General features: G+C 40.3%; 1 protein-coding gene across 2 annotated transcripts in view; it reads left to right on the top strand.

Annotated features, from left to right (window-relative positions):
* Positions 1-11,346: 11,346 nt before the first annotated feature.
* Positions 11,347-27,792, top strand: part of LOC113428367 (ATP-binding cassette sub-family A member 10-like) — a 53,819-nt gene continuing 37,373 nt past the window's right edge. The window contains exons 1-12 of one of the 2 annotated variants that reach the window (XM_087956059.1): positions 11,347-12,077; positions 12,714-12,829; positions 13,894-14,092; positions 15,017-15,196; positions 18,019-18,119; positions 18,557-18,783; positions 21,400-21,538; positions 22,855-23,040; positions 23,366-23,498; positions 25,002-25,173; positions 25,986-26,044; positions 26,834-26,944. In XM_087956059.1, the coding sequence (XP_087812185.1) occupies positions 12,725-12,829; positions 13,894-14,092; positions 15,017-15,196; positions 18,019-18,119; positions 18,557-18,783; positions 21,400-21,538; positions 22,855-23,040; positions 23,366-23,498; positions 25,002-25,173; positions 25,986-26,044; positions 26,834-26,944 (1,612 nt within the window). In that variant the 5' untranslated portion in view covers positions 11,347-12,077; positions 12,714-12,724. Of the gene's footprint in view, positions 12,078-12,705; positions 12,830-13,893; positions 14,093-15,016; positions 15,197-18,018; positions 18,120-18,556; positions 18,784-21,399; positions 21,539-22,854; positions 23,041-23,365; positions 23,499-25,001; positions 25,174-25,985; positions 26,045-26,833; positions 26,945-27,792 lie in introns of those variants that run through there. The other variant, XM_087956058.1, reaches the window with a different exon arrangement.

Below are 27,792 nucleotides of genomic sequence, written 5' to 3'. Positions count from 1 at the left end.
TACATCAAGCATTGTCATTTCTACTTTGTTTTTAGAATAGCTTGTGCTGTAGAACTCCAAGGTCATTTTAAAAAATAATAAAGACCTTAACTGGATTAACCAGAAAAGTAAGTTCAGTATTCTGTTAGTCAGATATAGACAGACAGATGTTAAAGGTTGGTACATATCTGATAGAACAATTAAAGACAGTTGGGCTGTCTGAGCCATTTGATTCCTTTCATTCTTGCATTTCATCTCTTCCCTTTTTTTTCTATAAAAGTCCAGGCCAAGTTGGTGTTACTTAAAAGTAAATTTCTATGAGAGGTGGCAAGAAGAGGATAGCAATAGCACTTGAAATTATACACTGCCTGATTGTGCTTTACAGCCCTCTATAAGCAGTTTGCAGAGTCAGCATATTGCCTCCAACAATCTGTGTCCACATTTTACTGACCTTGGAAGGATGGAAGGCTGAGTTAACCTTCAGCCACCAGACTATGGGAAGCCTTGGGTGAAGAATTACAAAGGACTGAGATACTTAAGAGTTCTTCAATTGATGGAGTCTTGCTAAAACATCTTGATTCATTTAGTTATATTTTGCATCTACCTGAACTCTGATCTAGACTTTACTAGTACCTGAGTTTTACCTTTGGAACTAAAAAATGAGTGCATTTATAAAAGCACAGTAGCTCAAGAAACTAAATAGCTATGATCAAAGGTTTTAGTACTGTGTAGAGAGGGGATCTTATTCCAATTGTTTTACATGCTTTTGAGATTTAGAGCTCAGTTTATGGTCTTAAAATTATCCATAGAAAGATACTGGTTTTGTTCCATTGATGATAACACAGACTAAATTTTAACAGATTTAGTATCTGGAATCCCTTTAATTAAAGTAATAATACTGGGCATCTATAGAGGTTCATTCACAGTGGTCTTGCAAAAATTAATCCATAAGGTCAATCATCTGGAAGTTGAGTCATGGCACTAGACTTCTTTTCTTGTTGGCTCAAAATGTTTTGCTACTTGTCCAAGTAGCTTCTTCAGTTCTCCTTGGATAAATAGCAAAAATGTTTTGAACCAACAAGAAAAGAAATCTGGTTGCCATGACTCAACTTCCAGACAACTCTACCTAGATGTATGAGAATCTTCATTGCTATCTTGCTCAACTCTATGGTTTTTGGTGATTTAATTTCTTTATTGGATTGAGATAGGCAAATAAGGTCATAAGTGATAACTTTTGAAGTATTGCGGCAAGAGTTGAAGCACCTGATAGCCTCTCTAATGCTAATGTTCAGTGTGTTCCAGTGAACTTTCCAGAAATGAGGATGTTTCACCATCACTGGCATTTTTCCCAGCAGATCTTTAAACAAGCCACTTGAGCCTGTTTATTTACTTATTCCATTTGGAGACCACACAACTTCCACAAGTTCCTAGGGGAGGTTACAGTAGAGACAAAGAAACAGAAAACAAAATAATTAAAACACACATATGCTTCTGGAAGAGAGAAAGATCCAAATCTGCAAAACCTAACAGACTTGGCATCCATGCTAACCCAGGGATGGGAACACACCCATGTTTTTAATGACTTCCGCAACAGCTGTAGGACTGGAACCATGTGAATCTCTGCCCACTCCCACCCCATTTTTTGTTGTCCCAGATTATCTGTTGCAGATGTTTTAGTTCCATATAGTTTGCATTGCCGTATATGATTAGCACTGGGTGAAGAAGTAAAGCATGGATTATTCAGTAGAGGCTCTGCTGTTAAATCTTGAACATTTTGGTCCCAACTTCCTATGAGTCTCTTGAGAAGAAAAATCTTTCATGATAAAATGTGCACTTAGACAAGGAGCTAAGTTAGTTTCAAAATTACGGGGAGGCATCATCTCAAGGGAACGGATCGAGAAAGCCATAGGTAGTGCATGCACAGGGGGAGAAAAGCAAATTGGTTCTCAAGCAAGGCCTAAATCAAGCAGGTATAAGTGGTGTAAGTATTCATACAGCAGAACCCTGCTTCAATCTTGAGCAATACAGCCTTTCTTTGGAACAGGCAACTGGTTTGAATTAATTAATAACATGATATAGTGTGAAAACCGTCTTCCAGAAAATCAAATTGGAAAGATTTAAGGATTACTGTAAAATGCCTAAGTCACTTTTTAAAGGCTTTCTGCAAAGTTCTTAATGTTTTTAAAACTTAAAATATATGGAAACTGATCCTTCCCTGCCATTTCTGCAGGGAATGCTGTCTGCTTAAAATGGTGCATACTGATCTGTACTGCAAATGAACATTTTGCAATTGCGAGGAAAATATTTGTTTTTGTATTGCTTTCATGTTTTATGAAAAAAAATGAGAGGTTAATGAAATGGAAATTGAAACGTGCCATTCTTTTAAATATATCCAAACAGATTTCTGACATCTTTCTGGAATAGCAATCTAAATAGGGTCTCTTGAATTGATTTCTGACTTCTGAGCAGCCTGCCTGTACTATCATTTCCTCATGTATACAGGTGCAGCTTCTGAGACATCAAAGCCTTAAACTAAGAAAGGTCCTATGCTAGAACAATCACTGATTGTTGTCTGACCATCTGGTCACTCGGACATAGCCTTCTTTGAAGCATCCTCATATCATTCACTTCTGTGCTTGCTACATGGAATGATGACATTCTGATTATAATGTGCATACTTCATGTATCAAAAAGTACCTTACAGTATTTTGATATTGCCTGGTCTGAAGGATAAATAATCAGTGGAGTTATACCTTACTTCCTATTTCATCAATATATCTGTTGTATTAACTGAACTGACGACAGTTCCCAATCTGGTCCGCGTTTCTGGCGAGAGCACCGATCGCTCCCATTGGTTGATGCCGTTTGACAGCTGGCTATAAAAGGAGCTGTCAAACGGCATCAGCTGTTGCCACCAGCTGATCTGCCTGTTAGCCCCGGCAGCCGCGGCAACCCTTTATTCACCGAATAAAGCCTTTCCGCTGTTAGCTCTGTGTCTGCCTCGTATCTACCGCCGCTCTACAACACTGGCGACGAAGGTGGGATACAAATAAGAGGCGACTGGACATAAAACAGCTGAGCTCAGTCACTACAAAAAGAGCCGAAGCCACCGAGAACTGATTAGTCACAGCCGCAGACGCTCTCTGCGAGCGCGAAGTTCAAACCTCCCCAGCTGAGGAGACTGACACCACCTGACAGGCGCAGCCGCTGACACTTCTGAGAGCGCGAAGTTTAAACCTCCCCAGCAGAGGAGATAGACGCTGCCACCACACGATGTCTTCGAATCCTGCTTTCCCACCCTTCAAGCCGACAGCCGAGACGTGGGAATCGTATAGAAATCGCTTCATCTGCTTCCTGGACATGATAGACCTCACGGACGCCACAGATCATAGGAAAAAATCCTATTTCCTAAGCTTCTGCAGAGTCGCGGTTTTTGACACTGCCACGGCGCTGGTCGCTCCGCGTTCTGTTAGGGCTGTCCCCTGGGAGGAGTTACAGGAGATCCTCTCCAGTCACTACTCCCCTAAGCCATCCCAAATTGCTAGGAGACACGCTTTCAGGAGGAGAATGCAGTCTGAAGGGGAGTCAGTGAGTATGTGGCAGCCTTAAGGTCAGCTGCCCTACAATGTGGCTTCAGGGATTACCTAGAGCAGGGGTCCCCAACCACTGGGCCCCGGACCGGTACCAGTACGTGGATCATTTTCTACTGGGCCGCCGGTTTGCTGGGCGCCGCCATCTTGTTTCAACAGACATGATATTCTTTGGAATTCTGATTTTTGGGGGGAATCAGCCCCGCCCCCCTTCCCCCACTTTCTTCTCCTCCTTCCCCTCCCCTCAGAGGCCCCCTGAGTCAGGAGTTGCTATTGCCCGGCGCGGCTCCAGTCCTGCGTTGCCTCGGGAAGGGAAAGGCAAAAAGGAAGAGCTGCGGCGGCGCTTTGCAACGGCACCGGAGGCTCAGGTGCAGTGGCTCCTGGTTTTGCCCTTCCCTTCCTGAGGCAACGCGGGACTGGAGCCACACCGGCGGTAGCAACTCCTGACAGCCCCAGCTGGACACCTGAGCGGAGCCCAGGCAGTGCGAGTGGAGGCTGCTGAGCGGCAGGAAAAGGGAGCTGGGCAGCCACAGACCAGCCCTCTCTCCGTCTGACGGCCTCGGATGAATCTCTGCCTCCCAGTGCGCTTGGTCCTCCGCTCGCAGGCTTTCCCAGCCCCTTGCCAGGTGAGTTTTCCACCCCAGCCTGGGAGGACCCTCGCTGCCTTCCCCTCACCTGGCTGGCCAGGCTCCTTGGGCAACCCATCTGCCTCGTGCCGAGAAGCGCGCTGCCAGGCGGGGGCCACGTAGCGCAGGGCAACACACCACCGCCCGACCCTGGCGAGGGAAAGCAGCAGGTGCTCCCCAGGTGGCGGCCTCGGCCCCGCCACCAGGGAAGCGGCTGCCCAGCTCCGGAGATGATCCACACCTGACCGGCTGGAAAGGAAGGGTGTGTAGCGTTGGTGTTGTGTGTGCGATTTCTTGGCGTGCCGCGCGGGGTCTCTTTTGGCCAGACCCAATTTTTTTTCAGAGGGGAATATCATGCCTGCCCCCAGCTGCCAGGTGCCTGCGCGATCAGCCTGGAAGAGCCCTGCCGCCTTTAGCCTGCAGCTCGGAGGATCTCATGCAGGGGGCGAGGAAGAGCCCGAAAGCACCAGCTGAGGCTTCTGTGCAGGGAGGGTCACTGGGGAAGACCTGGAGGGAGGTGGGGGGAGAGGAAAGAGAGAAAGGGGGTGTTAGTTGAGGTCAGGGCGGGAGCTGATCGGATGCTTAGCGGGTGCTTAGGCAACCCCTGCACCCCTGGCTACTTTTCAGATTTTTTTTTCAGAGGGAATATCATGCCTGTTTCGACGATAAAGTGCTTCCAGGTGAGCTTTTCTGGTTGGAAAGCAGCGTTTGGGTCCTGAAGGAATCCTCGTTCCTTAGTTTCATCGAAGGGGGGGGCGGCTTTGAACGAAGAGCCGTCCCGATGGCAGAGGAGCTTAAGAAAGCACAAAAAAGCACAAAAAAGGTACAAAGGAGGAGTTCAAGGTGGCGGGGAGAAGCGGGGGATGGCTGGCTGGCCGGTCGCTTGGCTCACCTTGCCTTGTCATGCGTGCTGATGCCAGTACCGGGCCACGGATCATTTTGTGATGCCGGTTCCATGGCACAAAAACGGTTGGGGGCCACTGACCTAGAGGATATGCTCCTAGATCAAATTGTCTGTGGGGTCAAGGACCTGAGACTTCAAAGACGATTGCTAGCCAAAAAAGACTTAACCCTAGCTGTAGCCATCGAGGAAGCACAAGCTGCTGAGCTATCTGCTCTATCAGCAGCAGAATTACAGGGGAACCCCATTAGACAAGGCAGCTCAACTATTCATTTTGATGAAGTCTCCCTAGATGAGAACTCTGAGGACCCAATCGAGGTAAACCGCCTCAAACAACAGAAGCCCCCTCTAGAAGGACCAAGACAAAAAACCAACTTTACCCCCCAGGCAGCAACCCATTTGCCTAAGCTGTGGGGTAACCCATCTCAGGGCATCCTGCAGGTTCAGGAATGCCATTTGCCTGAACTGTCAGAAAAAGGGCCACCTAGTTAGGGTTTGCCAAGCTGGGAAAACTTTTCCACAAAGACCTCAGCCTACTCCTATTTTCCAAAGGCAAGTTGAGGACTGCTATACCTGCTACCACTCAGATCACACTACCACAGGCTCTAACAAAATAAGTATTTTTGTCTTTTTAGAAGGTAAGCCCTGCAAGATGGAAGTTGACACGGGCTCTGCACTTTCCATCATCTCCTGGGAAACTCTAAAGAAGATACTTCCAACGATGTCTAAGAAGAAGCTCCTGAACTGCCACCTGACTCTGCATGATTACCAAGGCAGGACCATCCCAGTCCTCGGGAAAGGCAAGTTTTTAATCCAATTCAACAACTTCAAAGGCCACTTGCCTTTAGTAGTGGTAGATGGTGCCCTCCCTAGTTTGCTAGGATTAGACTGGTTCCCTGCTCCTGGTCTCAGCATAACCGGTATTCACACTGTTTCAACCTCTGAAGTAGATACCCTATTCAGAGACTATTCTGATGTATTCAGCAAAGATTTAGGGTGTTACTCTGGTACCCCTATTTCATTCAGTGTAGACCCACAGGCAACTCCCATCCATCTTAAACCTCATAGGGTACCCTTTGCTATTCGCCCAAAATTAGATATGGAGCTAAATAAATTACTAAAGCAAGGGGTATTAGAACCAGTAGATTTTGCGAAATGGGAGACCCCCATAGTCACCCCGCTTAAGAAAGATGGCAGCGTGAGAATCTGTGCTGATTACAAGACGTCCCTGAATAGGTTCCTACAAATCAGAGCCTACCCTGTCCCTGTCATTCAACATCTTTTACATTCCTTCGAGCCTGGGACTATTTTCGCAAAATTGGATATGTCACAGGCCTACCAACAGTTCCCTGTAGATGACCAAACTGCAGAATTACAAACCATAGTCACCCATAGGGGCGCATTTAAGTGCAAGTAGCCCCTGGGATTTTTCAGTCTCTAATGGAAAGGCTTCTCCAAGGACTCCCAGGCGTAGTCCCCTATTTTGACGACATTTTGCTTTCAGCCATGGACAAGCCACAACTAATACATAGAGTTAGAGCAGTCCTTGAGCATTTCAGACAGCATGGCCTTAAACTTAAAAGGGACAAGTGCACCATTGACACTAAGCAAGTGGACTTTTTAGGTTATAGAATTGACACCTCCGGTATACACCCAATTGAGTCCAAAGTCAGGGCTATCCACAAGGCACCCACACCTTCCAACAAAACTGAGCTTCAAGCCTTCTTAAGGCTACTAAATTTCTACGCTGCATTCCTTCCACATAAAGCCTCCATAGCAGAACCTCTGCACAGACTTTTGGACAAACAATCCCCCTGGCATTGGGGACCAAGGGAAGCCCATGCCTTCCAATCCGTCAAGTCCTTGCTCACATCCAATGCAGTATTAATTCAATTCAATCAGCAGCTACCTTTAGTCCTGGCTGCAGACGCTTCCCCCTTTGGTGTAGGGGCTATTCTGAGCCACAGGCTGCCCAATGGCTTCGAGGCACCAATTGCCTTTTTCTCAAGAACCTTCTCTTCAGCAGAACGAAACTACAGCCAAATTGACAAAGAGGCTTTGGCTGCAGTTGCTGCTGTTAAAAAATTTCATGAATTTCTATATGGGCACCACTTCGAACAAATAACAGATCACAAGCCACTGTTAGGCCTTTTGTCTGGGGACAAACAAACCCCTCAGGTTCTATCCCCAAGGATGACCAGATGGACCCTATTCCTGGCTGCTTATTCTTACACGCTGATTCATCACCCGGGGAAGAACCTGTGCCACGCTGATGCCCTCAGTCGTTGCCCTCTGCCTGTTCCGGTTGAAGACCCTGCACCCATCCACGCTATCTTCGAGGTCAACGATCTCAACCTGCCTATTACTGCCCTTGACATTGCTGCTCACTCCTCAAGGGACAAGGTAATCGCCCAAGTTCTGGACTGGGTGGGGAGAGGGTGGCCAGCAATTCATTACACCCCTGAATTCCTGCCTTTCAAGACTCGCCAGCAAGAGCTGTCATCCCTACAGGGTTGTTTGCTGTGGGGGACAAGGGTGGTCATCCCTGCTAAACTACAAGGGCCAGTCTTAAAGGTCCTGCACGAAGGCCATCCAGGCATCATCAGGATGAAGGCTCTGGCCCGCAACTACGTATGGTGGCCAGGCATGGATGGCCAGATCTCCAGCTGGGTAAGCACGCGCCAACCCTGCCAGGCTACCAGGCCAGCTCCACCATCATCTACTTCTACCAGGTGGGAAGACGCTGGGGCCCATTGGTCCCAGCTGCACATTGATTTGGCAGGCCCTGCGCACAGACGAACTTTCCTAGTCATTGTGGATTTGTTCTCAAAGTGGATTGACCTGGCCCTGCTGCCCTCCACAACCACTCTTGCTATCACAAAAGCCCTAACCAGAGTATTTGTCACCCATGGCCTCCCAGACACCATTGTATCTGACAATGGCCCCCAGTTCACCTCTTGCGAATTTGAGGTCTTTGCAGCCAACCTGGGCATCAGGCACGCCCTCACAGCCCCCTTTCACCCTGCTAGTAACGGGATGGCTGAAAGGGCAGTCAGGTCAGTAAGGGAGGCCCTGGAAATGTTTGGCCCAATTGACTGGCACTCCAAACTTTCCAGGTACCTACTGACCCAGCACACAACCCCCTGTACCACCACCAATAAATCCCCTGCAGAGCTCCTAATGGGCAGACGCCTTAGAACCACCCTGGATAGGCTGCACCCCCATTACACCCCAGTTACCCCTTTGGCATCTGACAGCCAGGCCAGGGAGTTCGCCCTGCAGGACCTGGTCTATGCCAGGAATTACTCTGGCCATCCCTTATGGGTGCCAGGGCAAGTCGTGGCTATAACGGGGCCTAAGTCCTACAGGGTGCTCCTGGACGACGGTCGTACCTGGTGCTGGCACATCGACCAGCTGAGAAGGTGTTAGAGAGTGGCCGCTGACGACCCCCGCTGCCCACCAAGTGAACCGGTCTACCCACCAAGCGCTGAGACTTCCCCGCCAAGCGAACCGGTCTACCCGCTGAGTGCTGAGACTTTCCCTCCATGTGAACCGGTCTATCCACCGTGCGTCGAGACCTTCCCAGAGCGAGCCGAGCGAAGGAGCCTACCTGGACTGCCGCCTGGTCCTCTGGCAGAGGCCCTCACCGACGAGACTCCAGCTCCTGCAAGCTCCAGCACGACCCGAAAGGCAAAGGACACCTACTCAGCTGAAGATCCACCCGGACTAAGGCGATCCGGCCATCAGCACAGGTGGCCGGCCTATCTAAAGAACTACGCATGCTCCTGGCCGGGGGAAAGGAGTGTTGTATTCACTGAACTGATGACAGTTCCCAATCTGGTCCGCGTTTCTGGCAGGAGCGCCGATCGCTCCCATTGGTTGATGCCGTTTGACAGCCGGCTATAAAAGGAGCTGTCAAACGGCATCAGCTGTTGCCTCCAGCTGATCTGCCTGTTAGCCCCGGCAGCCGCGGCAACCCTTTATTCACCGAATAAAGCCTTTTCGCTGTTAGCTCTGTGTCTGCCTCGTATCTACCGCCGCTCTACAACAATATCTACCCTAAATTAATTCAATTTTTCCTGAGAGTAATTTTGACTAAGCACAACAAATCAAGGCTCGTGCATCTGACCTTCCTTTTCTCAGTGGTCAAGGGTCACATTTAATTTTATTTATTCAATTAATACGGCCACCCATCCTACCATGGTGACTCTGGCTGGCTAACAATGTTTTGCTGCTGTTCAGCCACTCAGTTGTTTCTGACTTTATATGCTGAACATTGTTTTATCTAGATGATTGGCCAGGAATTACCTGAGCCCTAGAATGCCCATGCTGGTGCCATTTGTGGCCTCTTTTTTTAAATTACCTTCAATTACATTTGATTTTTCCAAACATCAAGGTTTCCTCCATTGACTCTTGCATTCACATGATGTCTCCAAACTAAGTAAGCTGTAGCTCCATATTAGTACTTCCAGTGAGCAACCTGGACTTACTTCATCTGGTATTGAATAGTTTGTTCTTGCGGTCCAATTATTATCAATAATTTTCTTTCATTCAGCCTTTTGGTGGATGGGTTTTCATGGTCATATGACAATGTGATGTTTCCACCTTCGTGTGATTTGTCTTAGCCTTTCTCCTAAGTACCATTTCAGAACTACAATCATTGTCCCTGTGAATGATTGAGCCACCCTTGAAAGATAAAATCTGCCACTATCTCAACTTCTCCATTTGCTATTGGTTGGCGTTGCCTATTGGCAGAACTTTCGTTGTTTTTGAAGGTTTCTGAAAGGCAGAAAGGATGCAAGGTAACCTTTACTCCGTATACATTTGCAATTGTGTTCCATTTAATAAAATCCTTCTACTTTCTCCCTCCTCCTCACCATTGCTGTGCTGCAATGTGAGCTAAATCTATGGTCTTGTTAGACCAAACCATTTGGCAAATCCTAGCAGATCTAAAATAAAAAATGAATGGCCAAGAATTATGGCTAGCAACAAACAGTAAAAACACACATTTATTGTGCTTTGAACCATTTAAACTTTTCTTTAAAATACAAAGCCATACTCATTCAAATGCCGTTATAAAGTGAGAATTTGGTTGTTTTGTGGGATTTTGCAGTTCACTGGCCAATCCTGTTTCATAATTTGTTTTGAAAATCATGGAAGAACTTTTGGTTCACAGTGACTGCACATTTGACTGCACATTGGAGACACCGTATTATAATTCAGCATAAATTACCAAATAACCCCATCATTTTTGCAAGACACAATGCTGGACCTGTTAGGATCTCAAGAGTGGGCCATCCTCATAGATAGCTTCTTCAAGGTTTTGTAACACACCTTCTTGACCTCCATTACCCATGTCATACAAAGCATCTCACCAGGGCAAAGCTAAGCCATTTCACTCAGTCCTAGGGATCCACAATCAGAACTGAGATGCTTATCAGATTGACCTTGGAAGTCTGCTAGCATCAGGGTCTGTGCAGGATCTGATGCTTTCATCAAAAGTAGCCTTGCAATTCAAGCTCTGACCCATTTGTGCAGAAGTGTGATGCCATGCTGTGACAACAAAAAGGATGGAACAATGCAAGGGTATAATGCTGCTTTCATCATTTGAAGCCCCTGTGGAGGCTTCAGTCTAATATGACATTCATCTACCATTGTAATTTTAACAATATACAGGCAAACACAAAACTATTAATTCTGTCAGAAATCTAAATCTGGAAGTTATTGAGAGGTGGATACGGTCGTGACTGCAAAAACAATGTTATAAGAGGAACTCTTTAGAATAATGAGAAATTTTATTTTATTCCCCATGAAAGGATGAGAAAATGTCAAGCTGCTTTACCAATCTTGAGGGTCTTGTTCATTGTAAGTTGTATTTTTCAACAATATTGCAAAGTTGTTGAAATCAACACAGTGCACCACAAGGCTGGCTCAGACTACTAGATAGCAAAAGACATTGTGATATTTCTTATACAAAACTGAGCAGTTGATTTTTTTTCTCCCCCTTCAACCCTGGCCAATAACACAGACCTGAGAAAAAAGGTCCTTTTGAATTGCATGGCACACACAGAGCTTCCTCCATTCTCTCATTTCTGTGCCGAAATCCACCCTATTGTTTGTTTAAGCAAATGCAGACTGATACACACATCTAGCACAAGATGTCTCGTCTCTTCCTGACTGATTGTTCTATCCAATGTGAAACATTGAGAGAACATAACTAGCTGAGCCGATCATTTGGACCACGTTAGTACCATGTAAGAATCCTTATCACACTGAAAAGAGAATGGCTCAAGAGAAACCCATATGATACCTATCTCAATCTCCTTTCCGCATCTGCTAAGTTAGATAGATAGATAGATATAATTCTTTATTGGCCAAGTGGGATTGGACACACAAGGAATTTGTCTTGGTGCAAATGCTAAGTTATGCAGATTGTTCACTCTACTTCAGCATTTCTCAAACTTGGCAATTTTAAAGTGTGTGGATTCTCCCAATTCCGAGTTGCCAAATTTGAGAAACATTGCTCTACCTAATGCTAGGGCTGAACCTCCAAAGACAATGATACCTACTCACTTTAATCACATTTCCAGATTTGTGTCTTTAAAAATGCCTGTTTTTCAGCTAGGTGCAGAAAAGAATATAAACGTTAATCATCCTTGTCTCTCTCAAACTCTGGAATATAACTTGAGTTCTTTTTTTAGAGATACAGCTGTGTGAACACTGATGAATCCTTCAAAACAAAGAAATCTGTTCAGCTGATTGGGAGAAGGGAAATGGGAGGAGGGAAAATAAGAACACCAAAGTATTGTGAAAGTCTGTGACTTTTTTGCTGGATTAATGAATTGAAGAAATGAAGACGTGGGGGGAAAAAAGCTATTATAGCCCCTTTTCCCCAAAGAAATCACATTCCAAGTGGACATTGGTTTGATTCTGTAGCTATCTTTAATTTCTTTCCTCCATTTCTTGTTCAAATTGTTCAAGGTAAGGATTTATTTATTACTTTCTCCTGACTGCATTAAAACAATAATCCAGTTATGCAGAATACTATTTACATTTCAAGCATTATGCAATTTAACACACTGAAAACTACTATAAATACAGTTTGACTCAATCTACATATGCCTTGCCTGGATTTATCCTGCTTCTGAGTAAAGTTGTGTCAGATTAAAATATGTTAAAAGAAAGGTATTTATTGAAGTTTCTTAGAACATTGTGTGTGTTTTTTTCATTGGCAGTCTAAAGATTATGGATAAATTGCTTTCTGCATTGTTGGATGCTAATATGGACCTCTACTTGGACACCTGGAGATATTTCTAAGTGCCTTGGAGTAGATGGGAATTCTATACAGAGATTTGATTGTTTTATGTTTTTGGTCAGTCTATTCTATTGTATTTAGCTAAGAAAAAAAATGGCATGCTCAAATACTCTTGGTCAAATAATTCTAGGTCAAAACCCTGCATAGCTTTCACCTGTATTGATCTGTTTAGGAAATAAATAGATGACAGAACATGACCCCATAAGCAAGGAAAGGAGGGGGGTTGTAATGTTTAACCTGTGCCTCCCACTACAGCTTGCTTGATGTTAAGATTTCTCAGTGGATTTCTTCTTTATTTCAAGCAAGCTTTATCATGCAGACAGAGTACGTGCGAAAAAGAAGCTTGTGTCAACAGACTGCTGCGCTCTTGTGGAAAAATATCATTCTGAAATGGAGGATGAGAATGCAGAGTTTCCAGGCAAGTGCCAAGCAGCAACTTTTACTCCAGTGAAAACAACTCCCCCTTTCTCCACCCCAGTCCCCACGAAATTCCTTTTCTTCTGGTTTCCTTTCTCTATTTCTAAACAATGAAAAGTTATGAATCTAATGCCAGAAATTGGACTAAGGACAGTTTGTGTTGTGTTTATTGTGCAACTTGATGAATATAACTGGTTTTGGAAACAAGGGGTGGTACCCATGTGCTTCTATTTTTTTATTCTCTGCCAGCAACTGACTTTGCTAAGGGTCTATGAGGTCTCAAGAACTTTTCATGTGAGATAAGGGTACAGAATCAAATAGAATGAGTTCAGCTTTAGCTTAGAGGCAGACAACAATATTTGACTGTGCACTGACGTAGCAAGCATGGTCTCACATTTGGAGGACTTCCAGGGTACAAAGACAGAAGAAGAAAAAAATCAGTTTGAATATGTGAAGGTGAAAAAGTCCAATAAATAAGTTTAAGAAAGCACAAGTTAAAGGGTCTTTAACTTGCTAAAGGAATTTTAGCAACTTTCTTGAGCTGCTAACATTTCTTGTTATAACCAAAAAGAGTGCACATGCCATTCATTTAAATGCTTTCCTTTCTGTGCAATATAGGAAAAATGGAGTTTTTTGAAGAATAATATTTTCAGTCTCAAAATTAAAATTGTAACACTGTGGGAATAAGGGTGGTTCTAAAAGCATTTTTAAAAGTTTCCTCCCATCTGCCATATACCAGACTGCTGAATTCAAGATGCCTTTTGGGGTTAAGAATGAATGTGTGGATAAGCAGAGCATCCTCACTGGTATTACAACTTCACCCCATGCATATTTTATAGGTATTTCTGAAGGGTGTGATGCCATTAGGCACACATATAGGTACATATATGCATGATGTGAGAGTGCACATTGCAAGGTCCACCCTCCTAGATTCTCTTTTGTTATATTTTCATTACTGTAGATCCCAAATGATATGCCTATAGTTCCAAATAGAATTGCCTTGCTGTGATCATTCCAAAATACTGTAATGGGTGTTAATAACTTGGACTTATTTCATATTTCCAGGAATGGTTTTCTTCCCTGGTTCTCTTCAGTATAATACTGTTAGCAGCATTTATGTCATTTTATGAGGAGGCTGAAATACCTCATGCTTTCCTTGGAAAACCTTCATTTAATATTACTGAAGTTAAACTTTTGTTTGCTCCAAATACTAAGATGTCAAGAGAAATAATGAAGAAAATAGAAATAATCTCTCCTCTAAAAGGTATAAAGTATCTGTTTAAATGTTTTCAAAGACTTCCATAGATGCTAATTTCAAATAGGCTTGTTTTGATTGAGTTTGGTAACTATAGAAAAATGATTGCAGGTATCCTCCAATGTTGTTCAAGCTTTGCGTACCTCAATTTAGAGAAAGTGAGCAAGAGAGCCAGTTAAGTCTAATGGTTAAGGCACCAGGCTAAAATCCAGGAGACTACTGAGTTCTAGTCCTGCTTTAGGCATGAAAGTGTCAGGGTGACTCTGAGTCAGTCACTCTCTCAATCCAACACACCTCGCAGGTTATAGTGAGGAAAATAGGAGGAGGAAGGAATATTAGATATGTTTGCTGCCTTGAGTAACTTATAAAAATAATAAAGGGAGAATAAAAATAAATTAATACCACTGGTATATGAATTATAACTGAGTTCATATATCATGCTATCTGTGGTTTGTCTGTGATGTTCTTTATATATTGTGATCAACTGATTTGGTATAACCTGACTACAAAACCTGTTTTCATGTGGCTATAGCACTGTTTTTCTTATATGAGAAGCAAAAATTAAACAATTTGTTTTTTTTCGGGGGAGATTAGTATGATGGGTGAACCCAGCCAATATGTTATGCATGAAGATATGTTTGAGATCAAGACAGCTATCAAAGAAATGAATGAAAAGGCTTTGGGGGGGGGGGTGACCCTTCAATCATGCATTTCTGCTTGCCTATCTCCTTTTATTTAACTTAAGTGCTAACAAAGTTTAGGCTACAAGATTAAATATCAGTCTAGGTTTTTTTGATACTCTTGCTCAAATTTTTGATAATAACCCTTGAAATGGTTAATTGATACCGCTAATAAAACATCAGCATGCAAAGACATTTCTCTTTCCCTGTCCTATATAGGATATCACTTACTGACATCATTTCTATGCTAAAGGTATTAATACGAAAGTGGTGGAAGATGAGAAGGCCATAGAAGATGAGAAGGCCATGATGGAATCAGAGCGGGAGTTCTACTTAGATATTATTGGAATTGTATTTCAAGATGAAATTTCCTATCGACTCCGATTTCCTTTCTACAGATCAGTTACACCACACAAAGATCTTGCTGATATAGGTAATTCAAGATGGCTGTGTGTTTCATTCTAGATATTCATATGTCTATAGAAGTGTTTTTCATCCTTGGCAACTTTATACTGTGAGGACTTCAACTCCCAGAATTCTGCTCAGCATAAGTGGCTGCATGAATTCTGGGAGTTGAACTCCATACATTTTAAAAGTTGCTCAAATTGAAAAATCCATGTAAATGTAGCATCATATGTTCTTATGCTATCATATATTTACATATAGTATGTGTATGTATATATATATATATGCACTTTCAACATGGTTTATAACATTTCATTTTTAGAATTACAGTATAATTTTCATTTACAGGGATATACATACACATATGTGCAGATTTTAAGTGACACTATTTTCATGCTTATTTATTGGAGATGAAACAATGCAATTTGTGTTACCAATTCAGGGTATCAACCCTCAGAAGACCAGCATGGGACAGAACAAAATCCTGTTTTCTCCTAATTCCTTGTGTGTGGGAATGAGTGAGAAACAAATCATGCTCTTATTTGTGAGATGATTCTGGTATATTAGAAAAGCAATGAACAAGATCATTCCAAGCCAGCAAACTAAGGGTCCATTGTATCTGAAGAAATTTGATTGTGTGTGTGTGTTTTTTAAATAGTGTCTAAAGTGTATCCTGTTGGATAGCTGTTGGTATTGTTAAGTAGGTATCAGTTTGTTTGATCTGAGCTGATTTATTCTTGATATATGAAGCCCTAAACAAATCTAGGGGATTGGTTTGTTTGGAAGGGCTGCATGGTTTGGGAGCATATGGAGCATATGAAAAAGCTTGGAATGTGTCCATGTAGTCACCATGGATCTTGGGGGTGGAGGGGAAGAAACACTAAAGAAATAAAAAAAAGGAAAAAGAGAATGACTGCAGGAGAGAAACTATAAGTCCTGTTTGGTTAAGTTTTAGGGTTAAGATTAGGATTCATTATCCAACAGAAAGAAGAGGAAGTGGTGCAAAAAAGAGAAATAAATCAAGACAGATAGTAGTTACTTGGAACGCAGTAAGGAGTTATGTTACAAAGTACTAGAGATATGTTTGCAGTTATGGTAACTGGGAGTTTGAAAGAGTATTTAGTGGAATGACACTGTGAAGGAACCTGTGAGTTAAAAAAAATACATACAAGAGACAGGCTTACTAAATCAGTGGTGGAATCCAAATTTCTTTACTACCGGTTCTGTGGGCATGGCTTGGTGGGCATGGCAGGGGAAGGATGTGGTTAGAATGTAGTATTGTGGGCTAATTCTGCTCACTGCCAGGTGTTTGATCCTCACCAGGCTCAAGGTTGACTCAGCCTTCCACCCTTCTGAGGTCGGTAAAATGAGGACGCAGATTGTTGGGGGCAATGTGCTGACTCTGTAAACCACTTAGAAAGGGCTGTAAAGCACTATGAAGCAGTATATAAGTCTAAGTGCTATTGCTATACTGTAAAATCTCAGAAGTGGTATTTGCCAGTTCTCCAAACTACTCAAAATTTCTGCTACTGGTTCTCCAGAACTGGTCAGAACCTGCTGAATAGCACCTCTGACTTACTTACATTTATGGCCTCCTCTGCAGGAAAGCAGACAACAAATTTCCTGAAACACAAAGTGGTAATACTACAAAAATGAGGATGAGGGAAAGATACTGTGTAATCTGTAAAGAGAAGAAACAAACATTGCAAAGAATATAGAGACAGAAAACAGGACATAGTTATGATTATAATAGGTAGCGACTCTATCAGCAAGATCTGAGATTGGGTGGCTTATAAAACTTGCACCAAATATGTGGCATTTTAATATTTTATGTTTCCTCAGTGTGGTGCATTGTTATTTCATCATCATCATCATCATCATCATCATCATGGTTTTATCTATTTTTGTATGTCACATTGAGTTGCTTTGTGGTTAGTTGGATTATTAATTGAAATAATGATGATAATAATAATGTGCAAATACTGATTAGAAGGCAGGGGCTAGCTTGTTGTCTGTGGCAAGGAATGAATCTTTGTCAAAGGAAGTAAAAATAGCTAAGAACACATTTCTGTCCGCCTTGTTAAATGAAAGTGGAGTTGTATATGTCAGGAAAAACATAAAAGTAAATTGAATGTGGTCATATGTAATATATTTACAGTGGACCATATTGCTTTTATTATACAGGACCATCCTGTTTTAGAAATTTATTCCTTAGATTAATTTGATTTAATTATTTATTTTCTTGGTTCGCTCTTGAATTTTCCTTTGTAAAGCCAAGTTATACATAGAAATATTAATTTTCTTTATATTTATGGACCTCTTTCAGATTTGCTTTTTCAGGATTGTCCTTTATTTTTTCCAAGAAAATATGGTCATGTAATATATCTGACCCAGTTCAATAATGACAGCACTTAATTTAGAGTCTTCAAATCAAGAAATAATTTGAATGGAAATAAGAATTAGAAGCAGCTCCCATTTTCTTCTTGACTTTAGATAGGAGGATGTATTACACTGAGTATTGTTTAAGATGTCAGCGAGTTATATTGCCCTATTCTTGTGTAAGATAATTTTGGTCAGCTCCAGTACTTCAAGTGCCTGAGAAGTCAGTGAAGTTGGTAAAAAGCGAAGTAAATTTCTTCCGTCTCTTTGCTCTTAGAAGAAAGGGAAACTCGATGCTTCTCAAACCTTTCTGATGGGCTGTTTTCTTCAAGGCCTCTGTGCAGTGAATCATTTTTCCTGGAGATTGTCCAGTCCAATAAAATCCCAACTTTTTCCCAATTAATAGAAACTGTTAAGTTATAAGATTGTACATATAATATTATAAAAGTCTGTTTCTCCCCTTTTTTGTAGATACGTGTTTCAACTTTTCCTCAATTGATTGTAAAAATCCGAAGTATTGGACTCAAGGCTTTATCTCACTGCAATCTAGCATCGACAGCGCACTTATTGAAGTAAGTGGATAAGCCTTACTTTTACCTGCAGCAGTGGCAGTGGCATTTTCTCAGTTTGGTTTGAATGACTTCTCTGTTCCTTTAATTTTTGTTTGCAGTTTTATATATTTTAATAAATCTGGCTGCTGTTTATCCTACACACTGCCTCTGGATCTCCCTGGGCTGTAGAACAGAGGTCATTCTAATCATTCTGATCTAATCATGCTTTCCTTTTTCTAAGTATGTCCTTTTCTTGATTTCAGTATTAGATCATTGTTAGCTTCCTGTATCAGATCAACAATTTTTTATACACACACACACAAACACACACACACACACACACACACTTTTAAGTAATTCAATTGTTTTTTCCCCCTTTATAATGTAATTGTCCAGGTGGCATGCTAAATCACCTATAGAATAAGTAATTTCAAAAATGTTTTTGTCTTTTCTTTTAGAGGATCACCAATCACTCTGTTTGGGAAGAAATGACTTCTATTAATGGCATCCGTATGAAATCACCTTCTGTTACAGTAGGATCTGAATTAGCAAATAGTGTGTTCCTTTGGACTTTATCACTGTGTTTTGCTCCATTTATGTATTTCTTGGCACTAACAGTTTCAAGAGAGAAAAGGAAATTAAAAGAGGTGATGAAGACAATGGGACTACGAGATGCAGCATTCTGGTGAGCTATGAAATTGGCTGTAGTCTCCTTTTCTCAGATGGATCCAGCAGGTTTTTATGAGAAAAAAAGAGGATGAATCCATGCCAGCCGGAAAACTCAACAGAGAATTTAACGAAGCTCTGATCCTGGAGCTGGTGCAGGAAATAGTAGCTCCATGTTAGGTTCTATTTTCTTTGGACCTCTACACACTTATGTGACTGATGGCGTCACCACTCAGGTCCTTGTTTCTTCTTTATATAAATGGCTGTTTTGGCCAGCCATTATGCAACTTAGTTAAATACAGTATAACTAAATATTCACATTTGCAATTTTACAAAATACTTTGGTAAATTACCCAACTTTGAAAGGCACCACAATCACACATACAACATACTGTGTTTGTTTCTGGTTTTTATCCTAAACAGTATTATTTATTTACTGAAATAGCTGTATTCTACCCATTTTAAACCTCAAGGTTGCTTACTTTTCCACAAAAGAAAAAGTTTCAACTCTTTAAACATAAAGGCATTATAAATAATAAAATCTATGTATAAGTCAAATCTACCACTGTTAGCAGTCATATATTTAAGGGGAAAAATAGTAGAGCCTTCTTGAAGATCAATAAGTTGAGGGTACCATTACCTCAAGCAAGATATTCCCCAAATGGGGCACCCTCAGGGAAAGATCATTGTTAGGACCTTTACCTTACATAGGGTAAGGATCTCCAATATTGGTCAGAAGAGAAGGTATTGCAGGCATTAGAGAGGGTAACTTCAACTTACGAATTTATTATGAATTGGATCCTCTCATAGTTGTGGCTCATTGGATATAATGAAGTTTACAGTTGGCTCACCTCCTCTTCTGGGTGAGCATTTCTGTTTAAAATTCTCTCTTTTGACTCACCTATTCTTTTCTGTATTTTATGCAACTAACTCTACCCAAGAGTTTGCTAACATTCCCTGCTGCTTCTAATTCTGCTTCTACCTCTTTTAATTGCTCAAAGATAGCTCTGCATCCACTAAGTAGACTCTCAAGTGGAACAGATGCTTTTTAAAAAATCCTCTTGAGCATTTCTCTATACTGTTGCACATTTCTTTATGTGCTTCTAAAAACTCAAACAATGCTACCGTGGGCAGATGCACCTTAAAGCATTTTTTTCCCATGGACTACTACCCTCCAGTTTAAATATCCAATATCCCCAACTTGGAGCAAATGTCTTTGGGGTGTATTTAAAAACCTCTGCAGGTATTTTTTTAGGGATGGGGTTGGAAGAGGCATAATGTCACTAGGGTCTACTCCAAAACTGGATCCTCTGTTCATTTTAGAAAACTGCTTCTAAATTTATCATTTATCACTTGGACCAATTTTGGCAAGACCAGAAGTCAAACTCAATAGCATTTTAGATTGATTTTACGACACAGCTCTGCTTTCTTAAATGAAAATTAGCTATGGAGAAAAATGGAAAGGGTATAAAAATAAAAAGACATTTGAGCTAAAAGGACTTCAACATAGAAGTCATTCCATAGAGATCAGGAGCCTTACAGCAACTTCCTTAATCAGCCCAAGATGTCACTCCTCTGTCTAAGCAAAAAAGATGCCAAAAAATTGATAGCCATGGAACTGTTTTCTAGCTTATTTATTTATTTATTTATTGATTGATTGATTGATTGATTGATTGATTGATTTGATTTGCCAATTGTTTACAAGATAATAAGTATAAGTCTATACATAGTTGTGAATACATGAAATGGGTACATATAAGAAAAATAAAAGAAGAATAAGAGAAACAATAGGACAGGGACGGTAGGCACGTTGGTGCGCTTATGCACGCCCCTACAGACCTCTTAGGAAAGGGGTGAGGTCAATAGTAGACAGTCTAAGGTTAAAGTTTTTGGGGTTTGGGGAAGAAACTGCAGAGTCGGGTAGAGTATTCCAGACATTGACCACTCTATTGCTGAAGTCGTATTTCCTGCAATCAAGTTTGGTGCGGTTAACTTTGAGTTTGTATCTATTGTGTGCTCTTGTGTTGTTATGGTTGAAGCTGAAGTATTCATTGACAGGTAGGACATTGCAATGTATGATTTTATATACCATGCTTCCTTTAGTTGACAAAAGAAGTTTTCAACAAGAGCCAGTAAGTCCTCGCTTTGAATAGCAAAAGAAACAGACGCACAAAGCATATTCTTATGTGGATATTCTTTGATTACATCTACCATTGTTTCACCAAAGACTCAGCAATCTGGGAAGAGTTGAGGGAGACATCTGCTTTATCTTTATTTTAAAGAGTCATCCTTGGCTCCTTGGTGTTGGACAGCCAACACATTTAAAGAAAATAATAATAATTTTATTTTTCTGTCATTCCTCGAATTGGTGTAGACAAGGGGTCATGAGAAGGGTATCAAAGGCCTTCACTCTTCTTCATATTTGGCTCCTGTTCTTAACAAGACATGATTGCCAAATGACATTTAATGATAAGAGCCTCGGATTCACTGAACAAGAGAAGCCTTTCCTGCAATCAATGTTTTTCTCCTGGTTTGGACCATAATATTGAGCTAAACTGGAGAAATTATTTAGGGAAAGGGGAGAAAAATCAGATAAATGTTAACAAGAAGGTTAACAATGTCTTTTTCTTCATAGGCTCTCCTGGGGTTTGCTGTACACCATATACATCTCAATTCCAAGCGTGGTGCTGACATTTTGTCTGAAAGCTACATATTTTTACCTAAGCAGCAATTCTATCTTATTTGTCCTGCTTTTCCTTTATGGCATTTCATCTGTAAGTCTTCAGCTTTCCTTTTCTCAGTTAAAGTGATATGTTTGATGCAATAAATATTTCTGTTCTGCTGGAGGACAGTTTCTGGACCAGGTTAAGAAGAAACTTTTTAAATATTAAATTAAAACACTTATTTCTCAAGTGTTCTCTCTTTTTAATAAAGTACCCAAACATGGGACTAGTTTGAGAGATCCTGGAGATACCAGTTCAATGAAAGCACACCTGGACAGATTATTTCCTTTAGCAGAAACTTTTTTTTATTTGGTTAGAGGAAAGATAGGAAAAGGTATACTTATTTTGTATTCATTGACCTCTCTATTTTGTATTCATTGATAAGTTGACTGCATCTTTCCAGAGAATATTGAAAATATGGCTACATCATTCATTTCTTGATAAATTTGAGATTAAATAACTATTAAATGTTTATAATGTTTATTGAGAATTTTCAGCCCATCCCAAATGTTGCAGTCTGCTAACTGGCTTAGGCTGGTTAAAGAGAACCTGTTACTTCCTTAGTTTTGAAAAGGATATCCTGAGTATCACTTGACTGAATATTAGTTTGCTGTTGCCCTTACCATTATAATTACCACAAATGGAATATGTAGGTCTTTGATGCTCTCTGAAGACTGTCTTGCAAGTTTTATTGGAGTAGTTTCTTGAGGAAGATCCCCACATGGGATAAGAAGATTGGAGTTTTCTCCAGCTTGTGATAGTTGGGGCAAGGTTGGGGAAATGGACACCCTCTAAAATAAATATATGTGGGGGAACATTCTTATGCAGTTGTTATCTAGCAGAAGTTTCCAAAGAGAATGAAGTCCGATAGCTATGGTTCTAGGTTAAAAAGTTCAACTATCAGTATTGAGTGACAGAGCAATGAATAGATACATTCAAAATTAAAGAGCATGGTAGCATTAGGAGCCTGTGGAAAGAGTAGGAAGCAAAAATAGGTGCCAGGTTCCATTTGTGGGCATGTTGTCTGAATGCCCCAGCACTTAGAGCCAGATGGACTGAATTCCCCCTACTGCTGATTTTTTAACTCTCTTTATCTTGAGCATTTACAGTTTGAATGGGCTCTCTCTCCTCTTCTTTAGAGATATAATAACCTTTTGGGAAACATGGCTACGGGAAAGCATTATGCACTGTCTTCCTATTAATTCAGTTCAGTTTGAATCCTGGCCTGCAAGTATCTATTGCAACAATTTACCTTTTTAGTGCAGGGTGCAACAGTTACATATAAGTACAGAATAATAATACACTAATTCTATTGTATCTTGCACATTTGTAGAGACTGTACTAACTGGCAATTTTTTCTTTTGCAGATATGTCTCTGTTTCATGTTGAGCTCTCTCCTAAAGAAACCCAGAACCACTAGCTTTGTTATTTTCATTTTCACTTTTTGTTTGGGAGCCCTCAACTTTACTACAACAATCAGGTTGATACCTCCAAGTTTGGAGTTGATTTTGAGCATCTTCTGCCCATTTGCTTTTGGTGCTGGGCTTTCAAAGGTAGAGTAATGCACAGTATTTTACTTAAAATTCCTAATCATGATGCAACTAACAGGAAACACATCTGACACTCACTCTGGTGGCATAGATATTTCTCTTCCAAAGATATTTTGATAGAAACACATAGCAAACTGAACATGGACCCAAAATGTCATTCTATTCTAATCCTTCCTTCATCCTGCTGACACCCATGCTTCCATTCCAAGAGGGTTAGACAATAGTTTAACTTACTAAACAGTTAGTTTCATTTCAATTCTTTGTTCTTTCCTATGAGAATTTGATTTTTTTAAAAAAAAAAAAACAACCCTTTGTTCTTTTCATGCAGGTTCTCTATTTTCAAAAATATGGAAGGACCTTTGATTTTACTGACTTAATGTTGGAACCATATGGTTATTGCTTGCTTATTGACAGCATCTTATACATGCTGCTGGCTTTCTATTTTGACAAGGTTGTGCCTGGTAAGAATATTACTGTGAATATATTATAGTTTCAAGACCACATTTCTTCAAGTTGCTTTTCACTATCTCAGAAGCATCATTTCTGAATTAGGAATAAACTGTGGCCTGAAAAATGGAGGAAAATAACAAAGTTGAGACAGCAAGTATTATATCTTTCTTTAGATTAAGTTGACTGAAATTAATCTGAAGCCCCTAAATACAACAGTCTTGTTCACATATTGTGCAACCATGTATGAGTTGTAGAGTGTTTTAAAGAAACCAATGTTATGCAAAGAAGAGAAATGGTGTAGAGTAAGCAAATGAAATTAAAGGTAGATAACAAGAGAGAAGGAAAACTTCCCTTTTGTTTTCTAAACCTCAGTCATTTTGTGGAGCTCATCGATTCCATTGGCTTCTCATTTTTGTGTTGCAATTCCATTCCCATTTATTTTCCCTACAACAATTCCAATGCATTGCTTTCATACAAATCAGTACTTCGCATTCAATTCGCAAACATTCAGCACCCATTCTTTCTGGGTCTCATTTAGTCTCTTGTTTCACCATTCACAGTTCTTAAGTAACACATTTGCACTGCGTTTGTTTCTCCTGACATATCCAGCTCCCACTTATATCTACAGAATTGGTAGAAACCCGCTTTTATACTTAGCAATTTCTGCTTCTCTTGACAAGCATCTTCACAACAGAATTATTCCACCAAATACTTTTCTACCAGCATTTGCACCTCTTAAAATATTTCTATTCATGTTCCTATTTTTAGTAAATTTACTACCAAGATACACAAATGCACAAGTTCTATGGAAGTGAAATTTGAACTTTTAAGAAGCAGGTTAGGAAGAATACTAATAATTTTGAACTTTGGTGTTAAGAGAAGGGACCTGAAAAGTACCATGAACAGGCAACGAAACAAACAAACAAACAAACAGATGAATCAACAAACAAATCAATTCAGAATACTCACTTGAGGCCTAAAGGTCAGGCTCATATTGTCCTACTTTAGACATATTCCACCAAGACCTAAGTTTGTGGAAATGATTCTATTTCTGGAAAAGGTCAAAGACAAGAAAAAAGAGAACAACCAACAGAAAAGTGGATAGACTCAGTTAAAATAGTGATGATTGTACTATTGACTCACAAGGACTCTCAGACTACAAAATCTAGGTTACCAGCCTTAGTTATACCAGTGCTACATGCAAATTTGTCTGCTAATGATATAGGTAGCAAGATTAGCAAGAATTCTCAAATGAATTATACTGTATATTCCTGCCTGTTGCTTTGGTCTATTTTCCTCTTTTTTTTATAGTTTCAATGTAGGTTATGATTTATTAGGTAGGTAGCTGAACTGACTGCATCAATTCAGTTTATTGTCAGGTTCACAGTTAAGAAAATACTACAAAAGAACAATAAAGACCAGCACTGTACTCCACTGTATGTGCAATGTGAACATTAAGAAGTTACAGTTAGTTTGGATTTATGACAACTTGCTGTTTGTAAAATACTTTTTAGACAAATATGGGGTGCCTTATCCTCCACTGTTTTTTCTGAAGAAGACCTATTGGTGTAAACCAAAAAGCCCCTATACTGGGAATGTTCCTACAAGTGAATGGAGTCATGGGAGTATCTTCAGTGATAATACTGAGCCTGTGCCCCCTGAATTCGATGGGAAGGAAGCCATAAGGTAAGACACATTGAATCTGGACATTCAATAGTATGAGCATACTGTAAATTTCTTTTACTTATAGGTTGCCAGAGGACTTTGTGGGAGATTCATTCATAAGGAGAATATGCTGTAAGAAATACATTTCTGCTGCAACAGGTAGTCTTTGGCTTATGACCATCTGTTCAGCAGCCATTCAATGTTGTGACAATAGTGAATGAGGTGGACTTATGACTGGTCCTTGCAATTGCACCTGTTATAACATCTCTGAAGTTACATGATCACAATTTCTCCACTTGGCCACCATTATAATGGTTGCAGCATCTTTAGGTCACGTGATTGCCATTTCAATCCTCCACAATGGCTTCTTACAAGCAAAGTAAATGGGAAGCCTGTAGGAGGTTACAAGTCGCTTGCATTCCCACTGCTTTTTCCCCTCATCTGCATCTGCTCTGTAGTACCAACCCTCAGTTTCTGCCTGGTCTGCTTACTTGAAATTCCCTCTTCCACATCATGTTATGTGAAGTCCTCACTTAATGACCTCTATGGTCCTGGTATTAAGCTTTACAACCACATCATTTAGCAATGTGCTATCCTAGCCTGAAGACTATCTGTATTGTCTTTTATTATTTTTTATATTATATTTTATATTTATTTAATTAGGTCTATTGAACATATACCAGAGGAAAATGTATGTCATGTCTAATATTTACTATAACATATTGAATGCTAAATTAATATTCTCTATTTCAACATGATATTTTGAGTGATTCTGAAATTTGTAAGAAAAATTCCACAATATACTGACAAATAACTATTTTACTGTTTTTTAGACTAAATAATATTAAAAAAAATTATAAAATGAAAAGCACAGAAAAAGAAGCTTTGAAAGGTAAGATACCTGAACTTTAGAATATATATTATAGCTTTGAATCTATGAAATAGGACAGAAATAGCACAAAACATTTGGGAAGCAGAGCATCTATAACATACGTAAATACCATCATTGAAGCTTGAAAGTTAGATCATTTTTTAAATAAAATGGGCACAACTTAAGATTACCTATTTATATTAAATTTTTGGGTTCTTCGCGTGAAATCTCATTAGATGTTTGGCCAGAAAACAGTAAATGTATAAAACATTATAATTCTTGTCTGACCTCACATGATATCTCAGGGATCAAAATGTCAGCAATTCATGAGATACAGTAAACTGACATGATTTTATTAATATATGGGATTTTGGGGACAAAGAAGGTATTCCAAACTATTGTGGCTCATGTGAAAAGATAGCACCTAACACAGGCATTTCTGCTCTCCTTCTTGTAGAGAAAGCTTCCTGAGATGCTTTAAATTTAACAATTACATTTAAGTAACTTTCAAAGCTCATCTTTCTGACCAATCTCCAGGGCTTTTACACCTTCATCTCTACATTCTCCATCAGCCTTCTGGGCATTGGTTGAAAAGGGAAAGGCAAATTGTTGTTTAATTTCCTCCCACATCTTGATAGGAAGTCCTGGGGAAAACTGGTTGCATGAGTGCCAGCAAAAAGAAAAAAAATAACTGGCACTAGAATCAATAACAATTATTAAATTCAGGATAAAAAATGTGAAGAACTCGGTGCTAGTTGCCTCAATGTATCATTTATCATATACAGCAAACATGACCTCTTTATACATTAGGATTGTCCCTGGATATTTATGAAGGTCAGATCACTGCAATACTTGGTCATAACACATCTGGAAAAACTACATTGCTAAACATCCTCAGTGGACTTTCCAAACCATCTGATGGTAAGAATGAAAATTTTGAAATGAATTCAAATGCCAGCCAAATCTCAAAGTACGTTTAGAAAAGTGCAGCCCTGTTGGATCTGATCTTGGTCCAGACTAGTCCCATTTCCTGTTTTCCGTAATAATCAACTAGGTATTTTGGGAAAAACCACAATAGCCGTTTTCTGCTGTTGTTCTCTAGTGAAGTATCATCTATAAATGGTTATGACTATAAAAGTTTTATTTTCCATGAAGCTGTAAAAGTCAATTTTCAATTTTTCTAAATTCAAAGTTTTTTTAACATAAGATTGTGATTTTGTTATGATTTCCTAGATTTGTGAAACTTCATATATCAGGCAGTAATTATTTTAATCAGTTTATAAGTTGAACAACACAGATTAGATGTTATAGTCTTAGTTAAATGCAGATAGTCCTTGCCTTACAACAGTTCATTTAGTGGCCGTTCAAAGTTACAATGGCACCGAAAAAGTGGCACATGACCAGCATCCCCGTGGTCATGTGATTTACATTCAGATGCTTGACAACCGGTTCATATTTATGATGGTTGGAGTGTTCATGTGCTCACCTTTCATGACCTTTCGACAAGCAAAGTCAATGGGGAAGCCAGATTCCCTTCAAACCGTGTTATAATTTAACAACTGCAGTGATTCACTTAACAACTGTGGCAAGAAAAGTTGTAAAATGGGGCAAAACTCTCTGAAAAAATTCTCACTTAGCAACATAAATTTTGGGTTCAGTTGTGATTGTAACTCAAGGACTACCTGTATTATTTTAGTACTGACATGACATTTTATATTGTTATTCCATTATGCAGATTTATATTGATGTCTCTTTGAAAAATGTTTAGC

The sequence above is a fragment of the Notechis scutatus genome, chromosome 2 (assembly GCF_049901735.1).
Source record: "Notechis scutatus isolate UNSWTSFEM ecotype Mainland chromosome 2, rNotScu1.2, whole genome shotgun sequence".
In the NCBI taxonomy this organism is placed as follows: domain Eukaryota; kingdom Metazoa; phylum Chordata; class Lepidosauria; order Squamata; family Elapidae; genus Notechis; species Notechis scutatus.
Note: the sequence above shows the minus strand (reverse complement) of the source record. Positions and strands in the feature narration are given on the sequence as shown.